Below are 21,299 nucleotides of genomic sequence, written 5' to 3' on the forward strand. Positions count from 1 at the left end.
CATGAGAAGCTTAAAACCAGAATCCCGGGACTTTGCCGCGCTATACCACCTAGCGTTGTGGGGGCTCCGTGACTAGTCAGGTACCTTGGGTGCGGCCTGCCCCTCTTCACTTCCTCCACTAGGGGCGGCTTTAGACCGCGGTCTTTCCCAACTATGGGGAAGAGGCGGAGACCTTTTCCTACGACATCGGTTGGCGGCCAGAGTCTTGATTGACAAGGGCACTAGCGAATGGCTCTGAAGTAAGCAGCCGTTGTTTACGCACGTACAGCCAATGGGAAGGTAGAGGTGCGGCCAGCGGCCAATGAGGACTGGCTTTAAGCGGAACGCAGGGGCGGAGCTTCCTTCGACTGGCAAAAGAGGAGTGAAGAGTCTGGAGCGGACCCTGGGAGTGTCAGAAGCACATCCGGTGTTAGAAGAGCTGTGTGGGCTTCTAAGAGGCCGGTAAGAACAAACGTCTAAAACTGGGACTGCGCAAGCCGGGAGTGAGAAATGGAAAGGGGATTAGCAGTTATCGACTGAGCAAGAGTGGGAATAGTCTCGGTTTTCGGACAGACTGCACCTTTGGGGAATGGGGCCCTGCTCCGCGACGGAACTCTGGAAAGCTGGGCGGGGAGGGGAGAAGCTCGGGAACTAGTACTGCGCATGCGCAACCGTACCGGAGCGGGGGAGGGGCGGGGGCGAGTCCGGCAGGTTTTGGGGGCCCTCGAGGCTCCGGTTCTGCCCGCGAGTGCTAGCGAAGGGTCCTTGTTAGTCCCTTTTCCTTCCTTCCTCCCTCCCACTCTGCGGTTTTTCTCTTTTCTCCCCCCGCCAAGAGTAGGCGCAGGGGCCCTTTTGGCCCAGCCTCCACTACTTGAATTCAGGTCACGTCCCCCGCCCCTTTCTTCCGAGGCTAATGAAAGCGAAACTTCATGGGTTTGTGGTCACCCTTGCTCCACCCGACTGATCGCTGCTCTGCTGCTGGCCCTCTGGCCGACCCCCCTCTGGGTGAGCGGCGAAGGCCAGGACTCGAGGAAGGGCCTGGTCAGGCAGCCTGCCCTGTCACGCCAGTCAGGTGATGTCACACTCCTCTGTGACACGCGAGGCTCCTTAGTTACTTGGAAGCCGAAGGCAGAGGCAGGAGGTGGGAAGACCCTTCCTGGCTTTCCAGCCCCACAGAACAGCCCCATTCTGGTCTGATTGATTACCTTTGGACAGGTGAGGTGGCCTTGGCTTTGCTTGGTCCTGAGCCTTGTGGGCGTCTTTCTCAAAGTCCCGTTCAGGAAAGGCGTCGTTGGGCGGTTGTTTTTTTTCTTGGACCTATTTGCTGGATCTGTGGTAGTAAGTAGGCTTTGGTAATTTTGTATATTTAAGTGTGAAATTGTTACCTAGTGCCAGCCCAGAAATGCATTGCCTACCCCATCCGCCTTTCTTTGACCAAACAATAACAAAAACCGCTCTGAACTTGACTGTTTTAGCAATAGTTAACTTGTGAATGTGTAACCCTGTGGAAGAGCTGACTGTGCCTGAAACAAAGATTTTAAGGTTAAAAGTTAATTGCGAATAGGCTTTTCTAGTTATTTATTGATACTCAGTTTTAGTTTATCTTTGGGGTAAGAATTCAGTTGAAGGAAGATTATTCAAGTTGCATAACTAAATTCTTATGGTTTCTACAAATACACCTATTTCTGTAATTATTAGGTTTACTCTCTTTGGCAGTTTATCTTTGTCTAATGTTTTTTTTGTTCTGACTTCAAGAATATGCTGGTGCTTAGATTCTCTGCCATTTTCCTCCCACTAGAGACAGAATGGTTGAATCCTTGAGAAACACCCTGTAATTTGAATTCCGTTTCCTTCTTCCATTATTTAACTGTGGAAACATGGCTTAGTGAACCCCCTTTCTTCTTGTCTCTCCCTTCCCTGCTATTGATGTGACTGAAGTCTTACTGTCCTAAGAATAGGAAAGGTAAAATTAATCCAAATATTTAGTCAGCATTTGTTTTTTTCCCCCTCGTTATTCATATAGCTCATGTTTATTGCAAAGTGCTGAAAAATCTAGAACAGTGTGACAGGAATCAGCGTGTGTTAATATTTTTAAGATTTCTCTTTGCCAATGGCTGGAACTGCCTTAACGAAAACCTGTTTTTCTGCTGTAGATAGAGTGTGATAGTAGAGAGAGCACCAGACATTAGAGGTCAGAAGGCCCCTAATCTGGTTTGGGTTCTATTACTTAACTTTGCGGTGTTGGTCAATACTAATGTCCGTTTGTCCCTTTCGTACTTTACAATGATTTCACGCAGATTTTCTTTTCTTCTTTTTTTTTTTTTTTTTTTTTTGGCGGTATAGTTGACACCGCCTTACACCACTTTTCGGGTGTACCGCATAGTGATTCAACAAGTCTATACGTAATGCTGTGCTCCTTATGCTGTGCTCCCTGCAAGTGTAGCTACCATCTCACCATACAAACACTATTACAGTCTCACCGACTTTGTTCCCCTGTGCTGTACTTTTTATTTACGTCACACGGATTTTCTTACCAGCATTCAGTAAGCTTGGTAGAGCAGGTAGAGCAGGGATAATCATCCTTATCTTACAGATAAGGAAGCCTAGATGATCTTAGGTAAAATGATTTCCCCAAAATTATGAGGTAGAAAATGGCAGGATTTCTGACTCCAAAGCCAGTGCTCGTGTCATTATTATACTGCCTTTTTGAACTTTCTTTTTAAAGGGAGACTAATCATTTTTGGTGTGAACATCAAAGGAGATAACGTATATAAAAGCACTTTAAAAGTTGTGACATTTTATATAAATATAGTTAGTGATATTATAAAAGATACGACTACTGGCCTGAAGTTTCACTTTATTTCATAAACTACCCGTGGGTATTAGTCTCCTCTGGGAAAATACTGAATATTCTCTTGATGTTCTAGCTGCTAAATTTTCCTTTGCTATTTTGACTTGGCCATAGAATCTGTTAGAAGTGTCTTCCACTTCACCCTGTTTTGTTCCCCCAGAGGTGTTTTTTGTTTTTTTTTTTTTATGGAGATGTAATTGTTTTCTTTAAAAAATTTTTTTTGATGTTTATTTACTTTTGAGAGAGAGAGAGAGACCAAGTGTAAGCCGGGGAGGGGCAGAGAGAGAGGGAGACACAGATTCCAAAGCAGGCTCCAGGCTCCGAGCTGTCAGCAGATTCCGACATGGGGCTCGAACACACGAGTTGTGAGATCGTGACCTGAGCTGAAGTCGGAAGCTTAACCGACTGAGCCGCACAGGCGCTCCAGTTCCCCGCCCCCCCGAGTTTCTAACCAAATTTCACAGAGTAGCTTTTTTTTTTTTTTTAAATTTTTTTTTTTTCAACGTTTATTTATTTTTGGGACAGAGAGAGACAGAGCATGAACAGGGGAGGGGCAGAGAGAGAGGGAGACACAGAATCGGAAACAGGCTCCAGGCTCTGAGCCATCAGCCCAGAGCCTGACGCGGGGCTCGAACTCAGGGACCGCGAGATCGTGACCTGGCTGAAGTCGGACGCTTAACCGACTGCGCCACCCAGGCGCCCCCACAGAGTAGCTTTTTTAACAAACCCGTTTTTGTTTTCCAAAGACTGTAGACATTGGCTTTTAGGGCCATCACGTTACCCCTCATGGTAGGTTCCCTTTTGAGCCAGTTCGGGAATGTCAGCTCTTGATTAGATACAGCACTCTTGATTAGATAATGGGGTCTACATTTGCTCTGGGGACTCCTGGTTGTGCTTAATCACACAAGCTTTGTTAGAATCAGATGCAAGAGAGCTGAATTAGATGCAAGCTCTGGTCTCAGGGTGCTTACAGCCAAATATGTGAGAGAGGTTCCGGCACAATTAACTAGAGTCCAAAACACTTAAAAAGAGCTTCAAGGATACGAATTGAATGGGTGTGCTGTTTTTCCTAATCTATGCTTGCTCTCATTTGGGCTAAATATGTTGTTATTGGAGAAGGCTTATTTACTGGTTTACACTGGGAGATGACGTCGTATTTAGGACATTGGTGCCTCCTTATGATTCAGTCTGTCAGACGTGGTTATGGAGAAAGGGATTCAGTAATGTCAAAGTTAGATGCAAAAAATAATTTATTGAAGGCAGGAGGCATTCCATGTCTAGTTAACTGGCTTGGTTCTGAGGCAGCACCCTAGTGAGACAGGATTCAGTGTTAGCTAGCTAATCTAGCTAGTCAGGAATCTTGGTCCAAGTTAAGGGAAGGTCTGGGACATCTAGGGTTCAAATCTAGGACCATCAGAGCCCAGCCATGTCGAAACAGTTCTTCAGATTTCCTGAAACCAAACAGACCTACCTCTTAGGGATGCCAAGGAAAGCATCAAGATAATGACCATTTACTTCAAGTTCTCAACCACTTCGGATTATCACTTAGTGGTTATTAGGCTGTCTCAAAACACCTTGTGGCCCTGTGGGGCAGGAGGTACCGTGTAAATATGCCCGAGGAGAGGCATGCCATTTAAACAAAAGTAATGTTATCCAATAATAAAATTTATCAAATTCCTTTAAATTCCAGTTTATAATTTTCTTAGATTTCTCCCCATCTTCCCCATTTAATTTTACTCTTTTGAGTAAAATCATTAAGTCTTCAGGATATAGTTAGCTGTGAGTTAATGGTTGAATAATATTTTTAAAAGGCATGTGTAAATTAGATTTACAATTAATGTTTTATTTATTTATTTATTTATTTATTTTTTTAAATTTACATCCAAGTTAGTTAGCATATAGTGCAATAATTATTTCAGGAGTAGAATCCAGTGATTCATCCCTACTTATAACACCCAGTGCTCATCCCAACAGCTGTCTTCCTTAATGCCCCTTGCCCATTTAGCCCATTCCCCCATACACACAATCCCTCCATCTACCCTCAGATTGTTCTCTATATTTTTAAAGAGTTTCTCGTGTTTTGCCCCCCTACAGTTAATGTTTTCTAAAACTAGGGGAAATTAATGCACTGAGGACATGAGAGTAATGAGTATTTACACTAATAAAACAATGGTTAACTTATGGAGCCAGTCTTATTCATGAAGCACTATTCTAAGCACTTTATTTGTATTATCTCATATAATCCTCAACCCTATGAAGTGGAGAATATTATATATTACTATATACAAATTAGGAAACTAAAGCACAGTGAGGTTCAAGTGCCAGAAACTTGCCTCATGTCACACAGCTAAGGAAATATCAACTAGGGTTCAAATGCGTATAGCCATGCTCTTAACCACTATTCTAGGTACGTAGTTATGCAGAGACTGAAAGCTATTCAATAGGAAGAACTGAAAAAAGGCAATTCTGCCCCCTCCCTGCCCTGCCTTTTTTTTATTATTATTATTTAAAAAAAATTGTTTTAATGTTTATTTTTGAGAGAGAGAGACAGAGTGTGAACAGGGGAGGAGCAGAGAGAGAGGGAGACAGAATCTGAAGCAGGCTCCAGGCCCTGAGCTGTCAGCACAGAGCCAATGCAGGGCTCAAACTCATAGACTTCTCGAGATTATGACCTGAGCCAAAGTTGGATGCTTAACCCACTGAGCCACCCAGGCTCTGCCCCCCCTACCTTTTTAATCACATGGGATTTTTCTTCTCTCTTAAGTATCAGTTGGTCCCTTCTAGATGTGTAGGAAGAGGACTCAAAATGGTGGAATTAGAACAAATGAAGAACCATACAATTCACAAACTAAATGGTTTTTTAAATGTTTATTTTTGAGAGAGAGAGAGAGCACGAGCAGGGAGGGGCAGAGAGAAAGACACACAGAATATGAGGCAGGCTCTAGGCTCTGAGCTGTCAGCTCAGATCCCAACGTGGGGCTGGAACTCAGAAACCATTAGATCATGGCTTGAGTCGAAGGCAGAAGCTCAGCAGACTGAGCCATCTAGGCGCTCCACAAACTAATTTTTTTTTTTTTTTTTTATGAGACAATGTGAGAGACAGAGTGCAAGCAGTGGAGGGGCAGACGGAGGGAGACAGAATCTGAAGCAGGCTCCAGGCTCTGAGCTGTCAGCCCAGAGCCCAACTCAGGGCTCGAACTCACAAACCGTGAGATCATGACCTGAGCTGAAGTCTGATGCTTAACCGACTGAGCCACTCAGGCGCCCCTCCACAAACTAAATTTTTAATTAAATGTATGAACAATGTTTCTGTGACTTGCTGGTTTAATGTTGTTAAATTGTATACATCAAGACAGCCTTCTGCCCGGCAGTCAGCAGGCTCTTCTCTTTAAAAGGCAAGGATTTTTTTTTTTTTTTTTAATTCATGATTGTTCCTGTTTGCATAGCTTTTGGCCAGTTGGCCATGTTTCATGTGGTCTGTACTTAATAGATACTGAAATAAGATTGTAGAGAATTTTGTTTTGTTTTGTTTTTAGGGCTTGGCACTTGATGATAATTTTTCATTTTAGGACAAGGGTAAGGAAGATACCTAGAACAAAACAAGAGATTTAGTGGGACATAAGACATGGATGTTAGTTGATGAAGAGTGTCTGTCTTCTGCCTGCCCCTCCCTCCTTCCAGACCTCAGGAATACTAACTCAAAACAATGTATTAATTTTTTCTTTCTTGCTAAAGCTGTGCAGTAAGTTTTGTTGTTTTTGGGTGCCTCTGGCAGAGGAGGCTGGCCAGAGGAACCACAGAATGGTGACGCTTCTAACAAAGCTTTAGCAGTATATGCACGACAGATGTTGGCAAATTCTGAGAAATTAGATATTCCTGCTCTCCTAAGGTTGACAGAATTAAATGAAGCTCTGAACCAAGTTAAAGGTGTTTGATTATAATTAACATCTGAACATTTACTTCTCAAATGCAATACAGACAAATTTCTCATGAGTCTATGAGGCACTGTATACATTATAAATAAATAAATAAATAATCCCACCTCTTTGTTTAAATTTGAGTGTAGAACTGGGGAACGGGAGAGCGCATACAATTTTTAAATTTTTGTATGAGTTGGCATCCAGAGTAAGACCAGTGCTGGTATGGGTTTCGTAATGGGCTGATATGTATTAGGGGAACTATTGTATTGAATAATTTTTGAGCAACTTGTAATACACTTTTTTCCTTTATTGTAAAATATACACGCAAAGCGTATGATACATTTTAACATCCTTTTTTTAAAAACAAAGATTTTCATTTAATTGTGGGGCCCCTTTGAAATGTTAGCTGAGTTACTTGGTTAATGGTTTTGAATACCTGAAGCCCTGTTAGGTGCTGTTTCCTGGGACTGAAAATACTTTTGGTATGGGAGCTGCTATTTTTGAGTTATGGGTGCAGTTGAATCTTGTTCAGCTGAGTTTGCATATTGACCATTGCAATGTAGATATGCTTTCTCTGCAACTTTTGAGCACAGTAGTTGAGGCTAAGATAGAGACTTGGTTAGTGTAATCCATCTTGCAAAACTTCTAAGAACCGTTTTTAACTTGTTACTTATCTGTACATTAGTTCTTGTCTATTTGAAACAGACCTAGAGCAAACTGTCATATTTCCTTGATTCTAAGACCTAACTTCCCCCCTCTCATGTTTTAACAGTTCTGAAATAAATTATGTCATATATACATCATGTCATTTATTAAATGTATACCTTACTGTGTTTTTCCCTGTAACCCTATTATTACAATTGCTATGTGCCTTTGCATCTAGAAAAGTTGGTAATTACATATTTCACTTAATTTTAGAATCAGTGGTGATGCTGGGAAACTGGTTTTGTTTAATTGATTTTTTAATGATTTTAAACCACGAGGCACTACTAAATCATGGAAGAATTCCTATTTGATACTCCCTGTCCTCATAACCTTTTGATAGTTTGGTTTTTCCATCAGCAGTTGTAAGAGGCAGTCAGTACCCCCTGGGAAATATCAAAGAGCAAACTGGGAAAGAGGAGTTTCTGTCATTATCCCCTCCCACTGTTTTCACTCGGTGGGGTCTGATTACAGGGTGTTGCCCCTTTCTAACAGTCCTCTGAGTATTTGAGGATTTACACTGCAGGGCCCATTCACCACCTTTTTTTAACTCTTGAAATTGGAAGCAAGAGGTACTTGAGTGTTGTTGTGAATCCTGAGAAACTTGGCTCTGAAGGTTGTTTCAGAACTGTTGCAAGTTCTGTCTAGGGATGTCATTAGGGATGTTAATGGAAGCCTTAAACAAAGACACTTTCCAGGTGCTGGATTCTGCCAGCCTGTAAGTATGCTCTCTGGAGGATGTGTTCATCATGATTCTGGAAGGCTGTGGTTGGCCGTGCAACAGCCTGCAATAGTTGCACCATCTAGATCAAGAGGGCCCAGAGCCCTGTGACTTCGATTTGCGAGCAGCAGCTTTAGTGGGCTCTGCAGCTTCTTACTGTATCCATCCTTAAGAACAGAACTAACAAAAAAATTGAGGTGAGTAGGCATGTTGGTGAGAAAGGAAAGAGCAAATCAAGAGAAAGCCAGCTAGCCATTGTAATTGTTTCATGTGTGCGAGAGCGAGCCTCAGTAAACAAATGGTAGTGATCCGTGAGAACTAGAAGAATGGAATCTTTCCACTGGCGCAGGATTTCTCAGAAGTCAGTTTGGGATTGTAACTTTTCTTGCTCAGATTAATTTTGCTGAGTATTGGGCTAGGTGCTGATTAGAATATGTGGGAGTAGTTGGCCTATCTTGCCTATCTTTCGAATTACTTACCTTTTGTGTTTTAGTACCCCCCCCCCCCACACACCCCGTTTGGTCAATTTGAAATGAATAGACATTATGGGTCTATTAAGAATCTGGATGATTGTGGATCATGGATATTTAGGGAAGATGAAAATTCTTGATTAGATTTTTAGCTCTGTAGATTGAATATATTTATTTAGAATTGCATGTGAGATAGAGGAGGGAGCAAAATTTAAGAGCCTAACTTTATGGTGTTGATGGAATGTAACCTGGGTACGGTTCAATTAAAAATGTCCTTTCTGTGACATATTGGGACAATTGACAAAATCTGATTAAGGTCTCTAGATCAGATAGAATTGTGTCAGTGTTAATTTCCTGGTTTTGGTCAGTTTTCAGGATGTACACGCTGAAGTGTTTAGGGGTAAATGGACATTGTGTTATATATAGAGGGCAGGGCATACAGCAAATATGGCGAAATATTAACATTTAGGAAATTTGGGTGTAGGGTATATAGGAATTCTTTGTACTATTCCAACTCTTCTATAGGAAACATTCTGAAATTGTGTTTTAAAAAATCCTTTCTGCACTTTTCTCTTTTTAAAATTGTAAATCCAGTGGGGTGCCTGGGTGGCTCAGTCGGTTAAGTGGCCGACTTCGGCTCAGGTCATGATCTCATGGTCCATGAGTTCAAGCCCTGCGTCGGGCTCTGTGCTGACAGCTCAGAACCTGGAGCCTGTTTCAGATTCTGTGTCTCCCTCTCTCTGACCCTCCCCTGTTCATGCTCTGTCTCTCCCTGTCTCAAAAATAAATAAAACGTTAAAAAAAATTAAAAAAAAAATAAAATTGTAAATCCCTTTCAGTTCAGTTCTAACATGCACTAGATGGAAAGTTTCTACATGTATATATTTAAAGTTCAAGACTTATTGCCTGGCCTAGCTCCCTTCCTCCCTCCCTCCCTTACTCCCTTCATCTTTGAGGTTCTGTGCACCTTTGCTGAGAGAATTCTCTAGCATCTTGAAACAGTGACATAAGATTGCTTTATGTTCCAGTGACTGGGTCCCTTTAACTAGATTGCTACTGGTAATTTCTCAAAGAAAGAAACTATTAAAGGGACAAATTACCTTCTGTAAGAATAGAAAGCAAATGCTAGTAACAAAATAGTTTGGGGAGGAGATGGCTTTATTTCCTCTGTCCCCTTTAAAATGGTTGAGTAGGATTGCAAACGTATCGTGGAAGCAAATACATAAAAATGAAAATGGCTGTGTTAAGACAGTGGGGTTTTAGATACTTTCATTTTCTGAAACTTGTACTATTTTTCCATGAGAAAGTTGTGTATGTTACTTTGTACATCTTGTATCTTTAAAGTAACCTTTCTTCTTATCCTTGATTCTACAGAGTGGAGGCTGTGTCCCACAGACTCTGGCATCATGAACATATTTGATCGGAAGATCAACTTTGATGCGCTCTTAAAATTTTCCCACATGTAAGTGTTTTGATCTTGACTGTAGTTTATTATTGCATTTCCTTTCATATCTTGTTTCTTTTCCTACTTTATTAACTTTTGTATGTATAAACTAACATGTTAGCTTTGCTAGAATCCAGACACTGATAAAAGCACCCCAATTCTTTTTTTTGTTTGTTTCCACAAATAAAGTTTTTTTAAAATTTTTTTTCTTTTTTTATTGATTTTTTTTAATATATGAAATTTATTGTCAAATTAGTTTCCATACAACACCCAGTGCTCATCCCAAAAGATGCCCTCTTCAGTGCCCATCACCTACCCCCCCCACCCCCCCCCCCCCCCCCCCCCCCCCAATCAACCCTCAGTTTTTAAGAGTGTCTTATGCTTTGGCTCTTTCTCCCACTCTAACCTCTTTTTTTTTTTTTTCTTCCCCTCCCCCATGGGTTTCTGTTAAGTTTCTCGGGATCTGCATAAGAGTGAAAACATATGGTATCTGTCTTTCTCTGTATGGCTTGTTTCACTTAGCATAACACTCTCCAGTTCCATCCACGTTGCTACAAAGGGCCATATTTCATTCTTTCTCATTGCCACGTAGTATTCCGTTGTGTATATAAACCACAATTTCTTTATCCATTCATCAGTAAAAGAACCCCAATTCTAAGGGCTGTTGTGTGGTCATTGAAATACCATTTAGTTATTCTAGTTTGGATACTGATTGTTCATAATTTGGGGCCTTTGGCTCCTCCCCAGCATTTAAGATTCTCAGTTAACCAATTTTCAAATCATTCTTTCTTTATTATAACTTATACATATGCCCTGGGAAGAAGAGAGAGAAATGATTATTAGCTTAGAAATGAGATTGGTCCTAGAATGATGGCTGTTTAACATTCTTTCCTAGAACCCCCTCGACACAGCAGCACCTGAAGAAGGTCTATGCCAGTTTTGCCCTCTGTATGTTTGTGGCGGCTGCAGGGGCCTATGTCCATGTGGTCACTCATTTCCTTCAGGTAAGAGCAGTGTCTCTCCCAGTTGCTGTGGCACAAATTGCATTAGGTTGAAACCAGCTCAGCAGGATGGTGCAAGCCTGTATCCCTCCTTAATCCTTTTCTGTAGTTTGTTATCTGAATCAGCCAGAGCTAGCTGGTAAATAAGGACATGCAGAGCCATTTAAATTTTTTGGCAGCTGTGCCCTCTCTAGAAACTGAGAACAGGATGTCATAACCTGGACACTGAATGATGGGCAGCTGACGTGTAAGACCCTGACACTATAAGTAGTGACATGACATGACTGCTGGGGTTTGCATGGTAGCCTTTTTATCTTTTCCTTCGTTCTTCCTCTTTTTTGCCTGTAACTGGAGTTCTTAGATGCAACACACTGATTGTATGCTTATCAGGAGAGGCAGGGTTGAGACCTTCGAGGATTTGACCTATTTTATTCTCTGATGCTCTTATGTCTGCATGGTTGAGTAAAAACCTGCAACAGCTCACTTTCCTGTGTTGAAAGAGACCTGGGGTTTGGCCAGTTGGAATAAAAGGGACAGTTGAGGAATAACCAAAAAGTTTGAAGTTCTCACTAACCAAGACTTGTCCTTTCCAAGTGTCCTTTTTAGTGTAAGTACAGGGGTGTGGTCTGTGTTGGCATTTGCCACTACTGAGAACTGTCCCTATGCTCAGGCATCTCCTGGCAGAGGTTGTGTGAAAAATTACTCTAGATACTCAAAGGATAAGACTTTGGTCCCTGGAGTTTAGACTAAAACATACTCCACCTTCTAGGCAAGAGTAGCCATTTTGGCTTCTGTTTGTGTGTTGGGTTTTTTGGTTTGTTTTTTTAAGTAATGTAGTAAAATGCAGTTATCCTCATTATTCATGTATTCCGTATTTATGAATTTACCTACTTGGTAAAATGTGTTTGTAAGCCTAAAATTAGTACTCACAGTGCTTTTACAGACATTTGCAGTCATAAGCAGAACCGCAAAAAATTTGAGTTGCGTATCTCACGTGTTCCAGCTGAGGTTGAATGAGGCAACACACTGCCCTGTTTCAAGCTCTTGTACTATAAACAAGGATCCTTTTTGTTGGTCTGTGTAGTGCCACGTTTTTTGCATTTTTGTAATTTTGATGGTGATGTCAGTGTTTAAAGTGGACCCCAAGCATAGTGCTAGAGTGCTGTCTAGTGTTCCTAAGTGCAAAAGATGTTCCTAACTGCAAAAAAAAGTTCACTAAGACTGTGATGTGTCTTAGTGAAGTGTGTCCATAAGACTATGGAGAAAATATGTGTGTTAAATAAGCTTGTTGAGGCACGAGTTGTAGTGCTGTTGGCCATGAATTCAAGGTTAATGAATCAACAGTATATATCAAATAAAGTGTCCTTAAACATAAACACATGTAAAACATGTATTGTTCAGTTGAAGAAAACATAACCAGAGGTACGTGAGAATCTAACCCTTTATTTTTCTCAGGAGCATTTGTTCAGTATTCATTAATTCGTTGTTCACAGTAACTTTATAGAGCGTAACTATGAGAAAAATGAGGATCAGATATACCTTTAAAGGAAGAAAGGAACTTTAGTCTGCACATACCTCCTTAATTATTTTCCTCTTTTTCTAGTGCCTGGCTTTTCCCACTTGGATTTTTTAAAGAATTTTTTATCTTCTTACAAAATTAATGCATGTTCATTGTAGAGAATTTGGAAAACAGACTAGTGGTGAAAAAGAAATAAAAACTCCTTAATCCTATCACCCAGAAATAACTGTTGACATTTTAGTTCTTAACCTCGGTCTCACTCCATTCAGACTGCTCTAACAGAATACCATAGACTGAGTAGCTTAAACAGCAAACATTTTTCACAGTTTGGGAGGCTGGAAGTCCAAGATTATGGCACCAGCAGATATGTTATGTGGTGAGGACCTGCTTCCTGTGTAAATAACCGTCTTGTTGCTGTGTCTCCACACAGCGGAAGAGGCAAGGAGCTCTCTGGGATCTCTGTTACAAGGGCACTAATGAAGTCTCCACCCTCATGACCTAATCACCTTCCAAAGACCCCCACCTCTCAAAATACCAGCACATTGGGGGTTAAAAGTTAAACATGAATTTTGGGGAGACATAAAAATCCAGTTTGTAGCACCCTCTCAGTCTTTTTTCTCTGTATAGGTATATATGTTTGTGTGTATGTGTTTTAAAGTTTATTCATATTGAGAGAGAGAAAGAGAAAGAACAAGCTGGGGAGGAGCAGAGAGAGGGAGAGACAGAGAATCCAAAGTGGGCTCTGTGCTGAGAGCAGACAGTTTCATGTGGGGCTTGAACTCAGGAACTGAGAGATCATGACATGAGCCAAAGTCAGATGCTTAACCAGCTGAGCCACCCAGGCACCCCTGTGTGTGTGTGTGTGTTGTTGTTGTTTTAATTTTTTAATGTTTATTTCTGAGACAGAGTATGAGCGGGGGAGGGGTAGGAAGAGAGGGAGACACAGACTCAGAAGCAGGCTCTGAAGCTGACGGCACAGAGCCTGATGTGGGGCTCGAACCCACAAGCTGTGAGATCATGACCTGAACTGAAGTCAGATGCTCAACTGACTGAGCCACCCAGGTGCCCCTGTGTGTGTGTTTTAAAGTGATCAAAAAGAGGTCATTTCTACTTGTCCTACAGATTTGAATGTGCTTCAAGCACTTGTCACATGATCTTTTTCTTGGGCAAGAATCACAGTTTGCCTTAGGTAGTTGTGGCTGATAGACTACCCAGGTCAGAAGAGCCTCTAACACCCACCATAACACACCTAATCCTGTCTTGTAAGCCTTCTGGTTTCTCCTTATCCCTCTCTGCCTTTTCCACTTCCTCCAGGTTAGAAGCCAGTATTAGGAAGTTCAGATGAATATTTGATCCCAATAAGGTCTCCTCCAGAATACATTTGATATTTTCAAGTATTTAATTATTGACTCTGGATCTGACAGGCTGGCCTGCTCTCTGCCTTGGGCTCTCTGGGGTTGATGATTTGGCTGATGGCAACACCTCATAGCCGTGAAACTGAGCAAAAAAGACTGGGACTTCTTGCTGGATTTGCTTTCCTTACAGGTATGGTAAGGACTGGGCTAATTTGGGGTGGGAGTGGGTACTGTATCTAGTATCTCTTTAGACTAAGGCCCAAGATTTGTGTGTATTCTCGTTGACCTCAACTGGCACTCTGTACTACTCAGTCTTGTATTTGAGTGTATTTTGTCTTGTATTGCTTTCTTAATTCAAAGAGGTACATCTTGCTTTCCCATCCAGAGGATAAGCTCTTTGTGACTACTGACTGTGACTTACACACACTTTTGTATCCCAAAATAAGCATTTATGTGTGTGAATGAATGAGATTCAAGAGCTTAGGTAGCATAACTAAGCCTGACAGTGGACTCAACACTGGCAACTCGTCCCTCCTGTGACCATCAATTCTGAACTTTGCTGACAGTTCATTAAAGCCGTACATTGAGAGCCATCCTACAGAGCACATTGCTAATTCTCAAGAAAACAGTTAAAAGCACAGCTCTTCTGCAATTATTATTAAAGGAAACAGGACTCAAGCTACATAGTAAAAATATTTGCGAAGCAGCATTTGACTCAGTACAACTCATTTTGAGCGTGTCTGTATAGTGTTGAAGTAGAAGGGAAGGGATTTAGAGATTAGGATTTTTTTAAATAGGGAAAGCTAGTTTGTGAAGGCATTAAGGGGGGGAATTATCAGAAGGAGAGAGAGTAGCAAGAGTACAGGAAACGTTGGGGCTGGAACAGGTTGCCACTGCACCCTCCTCTTGGCCAGTGTCCACCCGCAGAACTGGTCTGGCCTTTTCTATAAAAGGAGTCAGCCCTGAAAGACTACAGGTTGCTGGCCACAAGGCACTGGTTTGCTCTTGATCCTTCTCTTCTGATTCCTGATCTGGCCTACATTCTAGTCTCACATCACTCCTCTTCAGAGTATTGCAGGCTTACAGTTTAACTCAAAAAAAAAAAAAAAAAATTTTTTTTTTAACTTATTTTTTGTTTAATATTTATTCATTTATTTTGAGGCGGGGGGGGGGGGGACTGAGAATCAGCCCAGAGCCTGATGGGGGGCTCGAACCCACAAACTGAGATCATGACCTGAGCCGAAATCAAGAGTCAGTTGCTCAGCTGACTCAGCCACCCAGGTGCCCCTAGCTCAAAAATGTTTGATATGCTTGCTTCATTTTTCCTAATCCGTATTCATCCTGGGTCATCCAAGATTTTCAGCTAAGAGGACAGTTTTGTAGCTGTGTCTATAAATAACTCAGTCAAGTATATGTTCTCTGGAAAACAAGGAAGATGGAGAAGAGAGAGATTTAATTACTTTAGTACACATGTTTGTTTTTTAAGAGCAGGGCATATCTGCACTTTTGATGGTCAACTTTTGTACAAGGGTCCTCTTCAGGAGTTGATGGTAATACTGTGTTCTGGGGCTTTTTGTTTTCTAGGAGTTGGCCTGGGCCCTGCTCTGGAGTTGTGCATTGCCATCAATCCCAGGTAACTATTTTAGTAGCATCTTATGTCTTTTTATCATTGCAGATACGCTTTCTAAATAGGTTTGCAGACCTGTAGCCCTCAGTCTAATGGTCTTTTCCTCTAACAGCATTCTTCCCACCGCCTTCATGGGCACAGCAATGATCTTCACCTGCTTCACCCTGAGTGCACTCTATGCCAGGCGCCGCAGCTATCTCTTTCTGGGAGGTAAGTGCAGACTGAAAAACAGAGAGAGGGTCTCCGCTTTAGCCGGAATTCTCACTGGGACTCTTTGCCTACCCTCCAACTTCTTGTGACTGTTGGGTTGAAATTGAAAGTCTTAATTTGGGGGGAAACGTAAGGAATAGCTTTAATGAGGTTGCCTTACTTTGCTTTGGCTTTTCCCAGGACGGCATTTTGTCCTCTCTTGTAGGTGTCTTGATGTCAGCCATGAGCCTGATGCTCTTGTCTTCCCTGGGGAATCTTTTCTTTGGATCCATTTGGCTTTTCCAGGTGAGACTTTACATATAACTTCCAGCAGCCATTTGCCTTGCGCATCTTTTTCTTGCTTCACCCTAAAGCAAGGTGGACTTAGAATCTTCCAGAAAGCTCACTTTCATTGGGCAGTGAAGAATTGTGCCTAGGGAAGCCATGTGGTTTCCACCATAGACTTCTGTTCCCATGAATGTTAATGTCATTCATTAGGCTTAGCATTTGTTGTACTTTCAAATTGCCAAGAGCCAAGAGCCAGAAAGAGGTACAGCTGGTTTTTTCCTCTGTGGCATCTACCACATAGTCACCCATCTCATTCTTCTTGTGTTAGGCAAACCTGTATGTGGGGCTGGTGGTCATGTGTGGCTTCGTCCTTTTTGATACTCAACTCATTATTGAAAAAGCTGAAAATGGAGATAAGGATTATATCTGGTGAGTGAAAACTGGTCTTTAACGCCTCCCTTTCTGTCCCTGTGAGTAGGGTTAAAAGTGGACTAGGTGGCCCTATCCGAATTTAAGTGGCCAGCCTCCGGGAGTGTATATGGGAGGATACCCATGCTTTTGGAACTGTATACCAAATAGCATAGTCTCCCTCAATTCCTGAAAGACCTCAGATCTTTCAAAAATTGAATTAATAATACACATTTAATTATCCTTACTTTTAAGGCATAGGACAGGGAAAGGCATCTTTCTTCACCTTTTGCTCTATATTTTTGTATTTTTTTTAACGTTTGTTTATTTTTGAGAGAGCGAGAGCAAGCAGGGGAGGGGCAGAGAGAGAGGAGACACAAAATCTGAAACAGGCTCCAGGCTCAGAACTGTCAACACAGAGTCCCAATGCAGGGCTTGAACCCACGAACTGGGAGATATGACCTGAGCCAAAGTCGGACGCTTAACCGACTGAGCCACCCAGGCACCCCTATTTTTGTATTTTTTAAACCTTTAACCATGAGAAGAAGAAACACATTCTTAATATATACATTTTTTTTAACGTAGTAATCCTCTCAGAGTTTCTTAACTAGTTAACGGTAGTTCAGGGTTCAGATATAGGCCCCTGCAGAGTCTAAAGCTGAGTTTTTCTTTTCCCTGTGCTGCATGGCTTTGTTGAGTTGTAAAGGATCTCAGACACCAGAGTTTTACTTAGTTGGTGGTTCGGTGAAGCTCACTTGTGGGGTAGACACGGGGTTTTTATGTCCTGCACCTCTGTGGACTGTGGATAAAGGAAGGTAGGAAATGCCAACTTATAATCTGGTTCTTCTGTTTCAGGCACTGCGTTGACCTCTTCTTAGATTTCATTACTCTCTTCAGAAAACTTATGATGATCCTGGCTATGAATGAGAAGGTTAGTCAGCCTACCACCTAGAGATGAGAGAATGGCTCCTGAACTCAACATCTATGTATACTTCAAATTTGAAAACTTAACGAAGTGTGTAGGTCCAGGTTAACTGTAAGGCCACCAGAAGTCTTTAGCCAAAGGAGAAAAAGGAACAAGTAAAACAACTCCCTTAAAAAAGGGGAGGGTGGGGGTGGAGGATCCCTAGTGTGGGACTCTTGACCTCAGGGTTGTAAATTTGAGCCTCACATTGGGTGTAGTGATTACTTAAAAGTAACAAAACTTAAACAAAAAACCAGATCTCTGAGATTAGTATCAAATGAGAAAAGGGCTTCAGTGGCACCAAGAAACAGTCTACTATATAAAGAATTTAAAGGCTGTGAAGATGGTTATGACTCAGGAAAGATATTCTAGGGAATTTGTTTAATCTTGGCAATCAGCTTTTATAAATGTGTGTCAGAAGTAGACCAGTTTTATCCGCTTGTTAGTCTTGTTTCCAGAGAAGCATTCTGTATATGGTTAGTGAGTGCCATACATAGTCTCCTCCGGCAGTAGGGGAACAAATGAAATCATGAGGTGTTTTTTTTTTTTTTACAGATCTTACTAGGAAACAGGAGACAGTGTGATGCTGGTGGAAACAGATGAGTAGGTGGGATTGGTGGCTCTGTCTTATTTGTGTGGCGACTAGACTGAGCTCCAAGCAGGTTTTAGGCAAAGCAACTCAACTTTCATTTGTTTAATACACTGGGCTTCCACCGAGGATTGAATGACATGTTCACTGGACTAGATCATTTCTGGGCGTTGGTTTGTGCCCAGGATTTATGCTTCTCTGGCTTAATGGAAAGTTGGTCTTGGCCTCTTGTTGGAGTTATTTTGGGGTGGACTGCCAGTCTGCAGCTTTCACTGGATGAGATCCGAGCTGTGGTAGTTATGAGTAAGCCAGGAGTGGTCAGGTGGCCCAGCTGGGTGCTCTTAGAGTGGAAGCGGGGACAGCTGCTTAACTTTTACTCCTGTCAGGTCTGTCAGCAACTTGAGGGACCACCAGTGGAAGATGGTTAAGATCCAGTTCCTCCCTCACGGAGGAAGCATTTCTCCTCTCTTTTTATGGTCTTGTTCCCTTCCAGTCTCTAACCGAAGGTAGCCAGGTATTGGCTCCCTCAAGAGTTTTAGCTTGAATGCCAGATGCCGAAAATTAATTGGGCGATTTTTCTCCATTTCTAGGACAAGAAGAAAGAGAAGAAGTGAAATGACCTTCCAGCCTTGTCCAGTTTGACCTCCTGTCCCTCCACCCCTCATTTCCTCTTCGCACACATTACAGGTGGTGTGTTCTGTGATAATGAAAAGCATCAGAAAAGCTTTTGTACTTTGTGGTTTTCTCTACTTTGAATTTTTTGATCAAAAAACTGATTAGCAGAATATAGTTTGGAGTTTGGCTTCGTATTCCTGGGGTTCTTCCCCACTCCCTTTTCTGCCCAGCCCCGTCCTAGCCTCTTCCTCTGCTCAGGCAGCCGGTCACCATGACGAGGAGTGGGACCCACAGGAGAGCAAACTCCAGGAGTCCACTTTCCAGCCGAACTTCGCCAGGTGCACCTGAACTGGTAGAGGCGCCTCAGCCCTTTGCTCAGCATCGTTTGGTTTGTGCACAGTTCCTGTGGGACTAGGCAGTGTGTTTCCCATTGGAAAGGAGTTTGGTGGTCCCGTTTTTTTTACCCAGGCTCACTGTATCTGAGCTTCTGTCAACACCTACAAAGAAAATGAAGAGCCTCTCCTGGTGGATGCTTTGCTTCCTCTGAGCTGCCCAAGCGGTTGCTGGTCTGACAAACACATCTCTCTGCCTTGCTATCCTAAAAGGAGTGTGGATTTATGTGTTCCTATTCCCCATCCCTTGTCTGACCGTTGGGGAATCTGCCTGTTTCTATCCGTGAGGAGGGAGGATTTCAATACAAAGGAAAGACTGATTCTTGTCAGACATTTATGAAAAGGCTGGTTATGTATGGCAAGATAGAGCATAGAATTCCCTAACTTCCCATCTTTATTTTGGTCATCACCTTAGTTGTTGAGTGGCTTCCACCACAGTGACTTTGATTGAAGATCCCAGGAGAGGAAGGATAGGGAAGGGGCATGGTTGAGCCTGGGGGTAATTGTAAACTAATTCTGCCAGGCAGACCTAGATTAGGACCTGTTTGGGGCAGTGGGGGAGAAAATCGCTGCTAACTGAATGGTTCTTTGTTCAGATCAGCAGAACTGGGTGGTGATGACTTAGGCAGCATTCATGACAGTCCAGTGCATTTCTGTCTTCCGCCTGGACGCCAATAATGTCAGGCCAGAGATTTGGGGCAGTAGATAAACATTCATTTTACAGATGCACTTTAGTTTTTGGGCTGTTCACCTGTTCCCAGAAATCTGTAGCCTTCCGGGTGGGGACTAGGTGATCAAACCTGTAACACCTCTAATTCCCTTCAGCTTTGTGGTTGTGAGTGAGGGAGGGTGATACCAATGGGGATCACCAGCTCTTTCCCAGGGAGCTGCCACAGTCAGCGGGCACAGAAGGGCAGGCAGCCTCGAGAGCGGTTGTGACTCTGGCTACTCACAGGGCCTCAGTGTAAGGGGGACTGAGCCATCAGGAGTCCACTGCCAGGATGATACCACTTTTGGCTCTCCCTGTTCACAACCAGCACACAGTTTGACCCGGTGGCTGCTGGTTCGCAGGGCACCGCATCCCCGGGCCACCCTGTGAAAAGATTTGTTCCCGGGGTGTTGGTATTCCTAGAGTGCCATGCTGCCCAGAATGGCTTGCTTCTGCAGAGGATGCTGCCCTCTGATTTAGCTGCCGCCTCCAGCCTCTGGCTTGAGAACTTACTAAAGGGACTTCCTTCCCATTACCCCCCCGCCCGCCCCCCCCCCTCCCCGGCCCCAGTAGCACTCTCCATAAATTTGTTGATTCTCTGCTAGGCCTGAGAATCTGAGTTACATCTCTTGAAGCCAAACTCCACCTCTTATGCTTTTTTGCTTGGGATAAAGGAGTTTTTCTTTAGAAACAGTGCCAAGAATGACAAGATATAAAAAACTACTTTTAAAGAAAATGTCTAACAGGTTTTTAATACAGTAATCACTGTAATTATCACTTTCTTTTCTAGTTCCTTGGTTTTCAGCTCAGGCTGCATTCTCTAACTCATACTGTGAAGACAAAGGTGTTTTTGATTCAGAAATATATGAAATCAACATAGTCTTAATTTGTAAAAAAAATAAAGAAAATTCCTTAACCTTTCCTGGTGTAACCGTGTGTTACGTTCAAGGCCACAGCTGAACATGGGCTTGGGTACTGTCTGACTTGCTGAGTGGGGCCTGGGAGTGGAACAGATTTCAAGTTGCTGCTCTAGACTTAGCAGACTGGTAAATAGAAAGAAACAGGGACCCCCGTTAGGCCTCCCATTCTGTAGCTCCAGCTTGCTACAAATGTTGGGAATTTCCTGTCCAATATATAGCCCGGGCCCTTTTCCAGTCCTCCCCCTCCCCAGCCTTTAGGTGCTTTGTGGTAGCAGCTACATGGCTCTAGTGAATGCCAACCTTTGGAATTTGGTGATGCATAAATGGGAAAGGCATCATGATCTACTCATTCTGCACGTCTTTGGTCACCTGCTCTGGCCAGGCTCTATTGTAGGTGCTAGGAAAATTTTCATCAGTGAAAAATATAAAAATCCTTGTCCTCAGAGTTTATGAGATTATAAACCTGTTTGCATTACAATCAGGTTATGCCATTTTGGCATGCTTGCTCTCTGGTTACTGTGTACTTTGTAGACACAGAAGCTTCCTCTTAGGATCTGTTAACCCTGACTGGTTCAAGTTATGCGCAGTTGACCTCTTGGATTCCCCATACCCCCATCCCAGCCAAGGTTAGCCACT

The 21,299-nt window shown here is 42.7% G+C and overlaps 1 protein-coding gene across 2 annotated transcripts; it reads left to right on the plus strand.

Annotated features, from left to right (window-relative positions):
- Positions 1-341: 341 nt before the first annotated feature.
- On the plus strand, positions 342-20,664 carry TMBIM6 (transmembrane BAX inhibitor motif containing 6). 2 transcript variants are annotated; one of them, XM_030322543.1, is made up of 10 exons: positions 342-441; positions 10,018-10,105; positions 10,983-11,091; positions 14,032-14,152; positions 15,547-15,595; positions 15,702-15,799; positions 16,005-16,084; positions 16,395-16,495; positions 17,330-17,405; positions 18,618-20,664. In XM_030322543.1, exons 2-10 carry the CDS (start codon positions 10,050-10,052, stop codon positions 18,639-18,641), a joined length of 714 nt encoding a protein of 237 aa, XP_030178403.1. In that variant the 5' UTR covers positions 342-441; positions 10,018-10,049; the 3' UTR covers positions 18,642-20,664. The 2 variants fall into 2 exon arrangements, with proteins under 2 accessions (XP_030178403.1, XP_030178404.1); XM_030322544.1 differs by lacking the exon at positions 342-441 and adding an exon at positions 1,171-1,194.
- The last annotated feature ends 635 nt before the right edge of the window (positions 20,665-21,299 follow it).

The sequence above is a fragment of the Lynx canadensis genome, chromosome B4, assembly GCF_007474595.2.
Source record: "Lynx canadensis isolate LIC74 chromosome B4, mLynCan4.pri.v2, whole genome shotgun sequence".
NCBI classification, from domain to species: Eukaryota; Metazoa; Chordata; class Mammalia; order Carnivora; family Felidae; genus Lynx; species Lynx canadensis.

Excerpts from the sequence above, each read along its gene's own strand:
- TMBIM6 (XM_030322543.1), top strand. The coding sequence starts at position 10,050 with ATGAACATATTTGATCGGAAGATCAACTTTGATGCGCTCTTAAAATTT. Across the intron at positions 15,800-16,004 it reads CAGCTATCTCTTTCTGGGAG|GTGTCTTGATGTCAGCCATG; the intron begins GTAAGTGCAGAC and ends CCTCTCTTGTAG. Across the intron at positions 16,085-16,394 it reads GATCCATTTGGCTTTTCCAG|GCAAACCTGTATGTGGGGCT; the intron begins GTGAGACTTTAC and ends TTCTTGTGTTAG.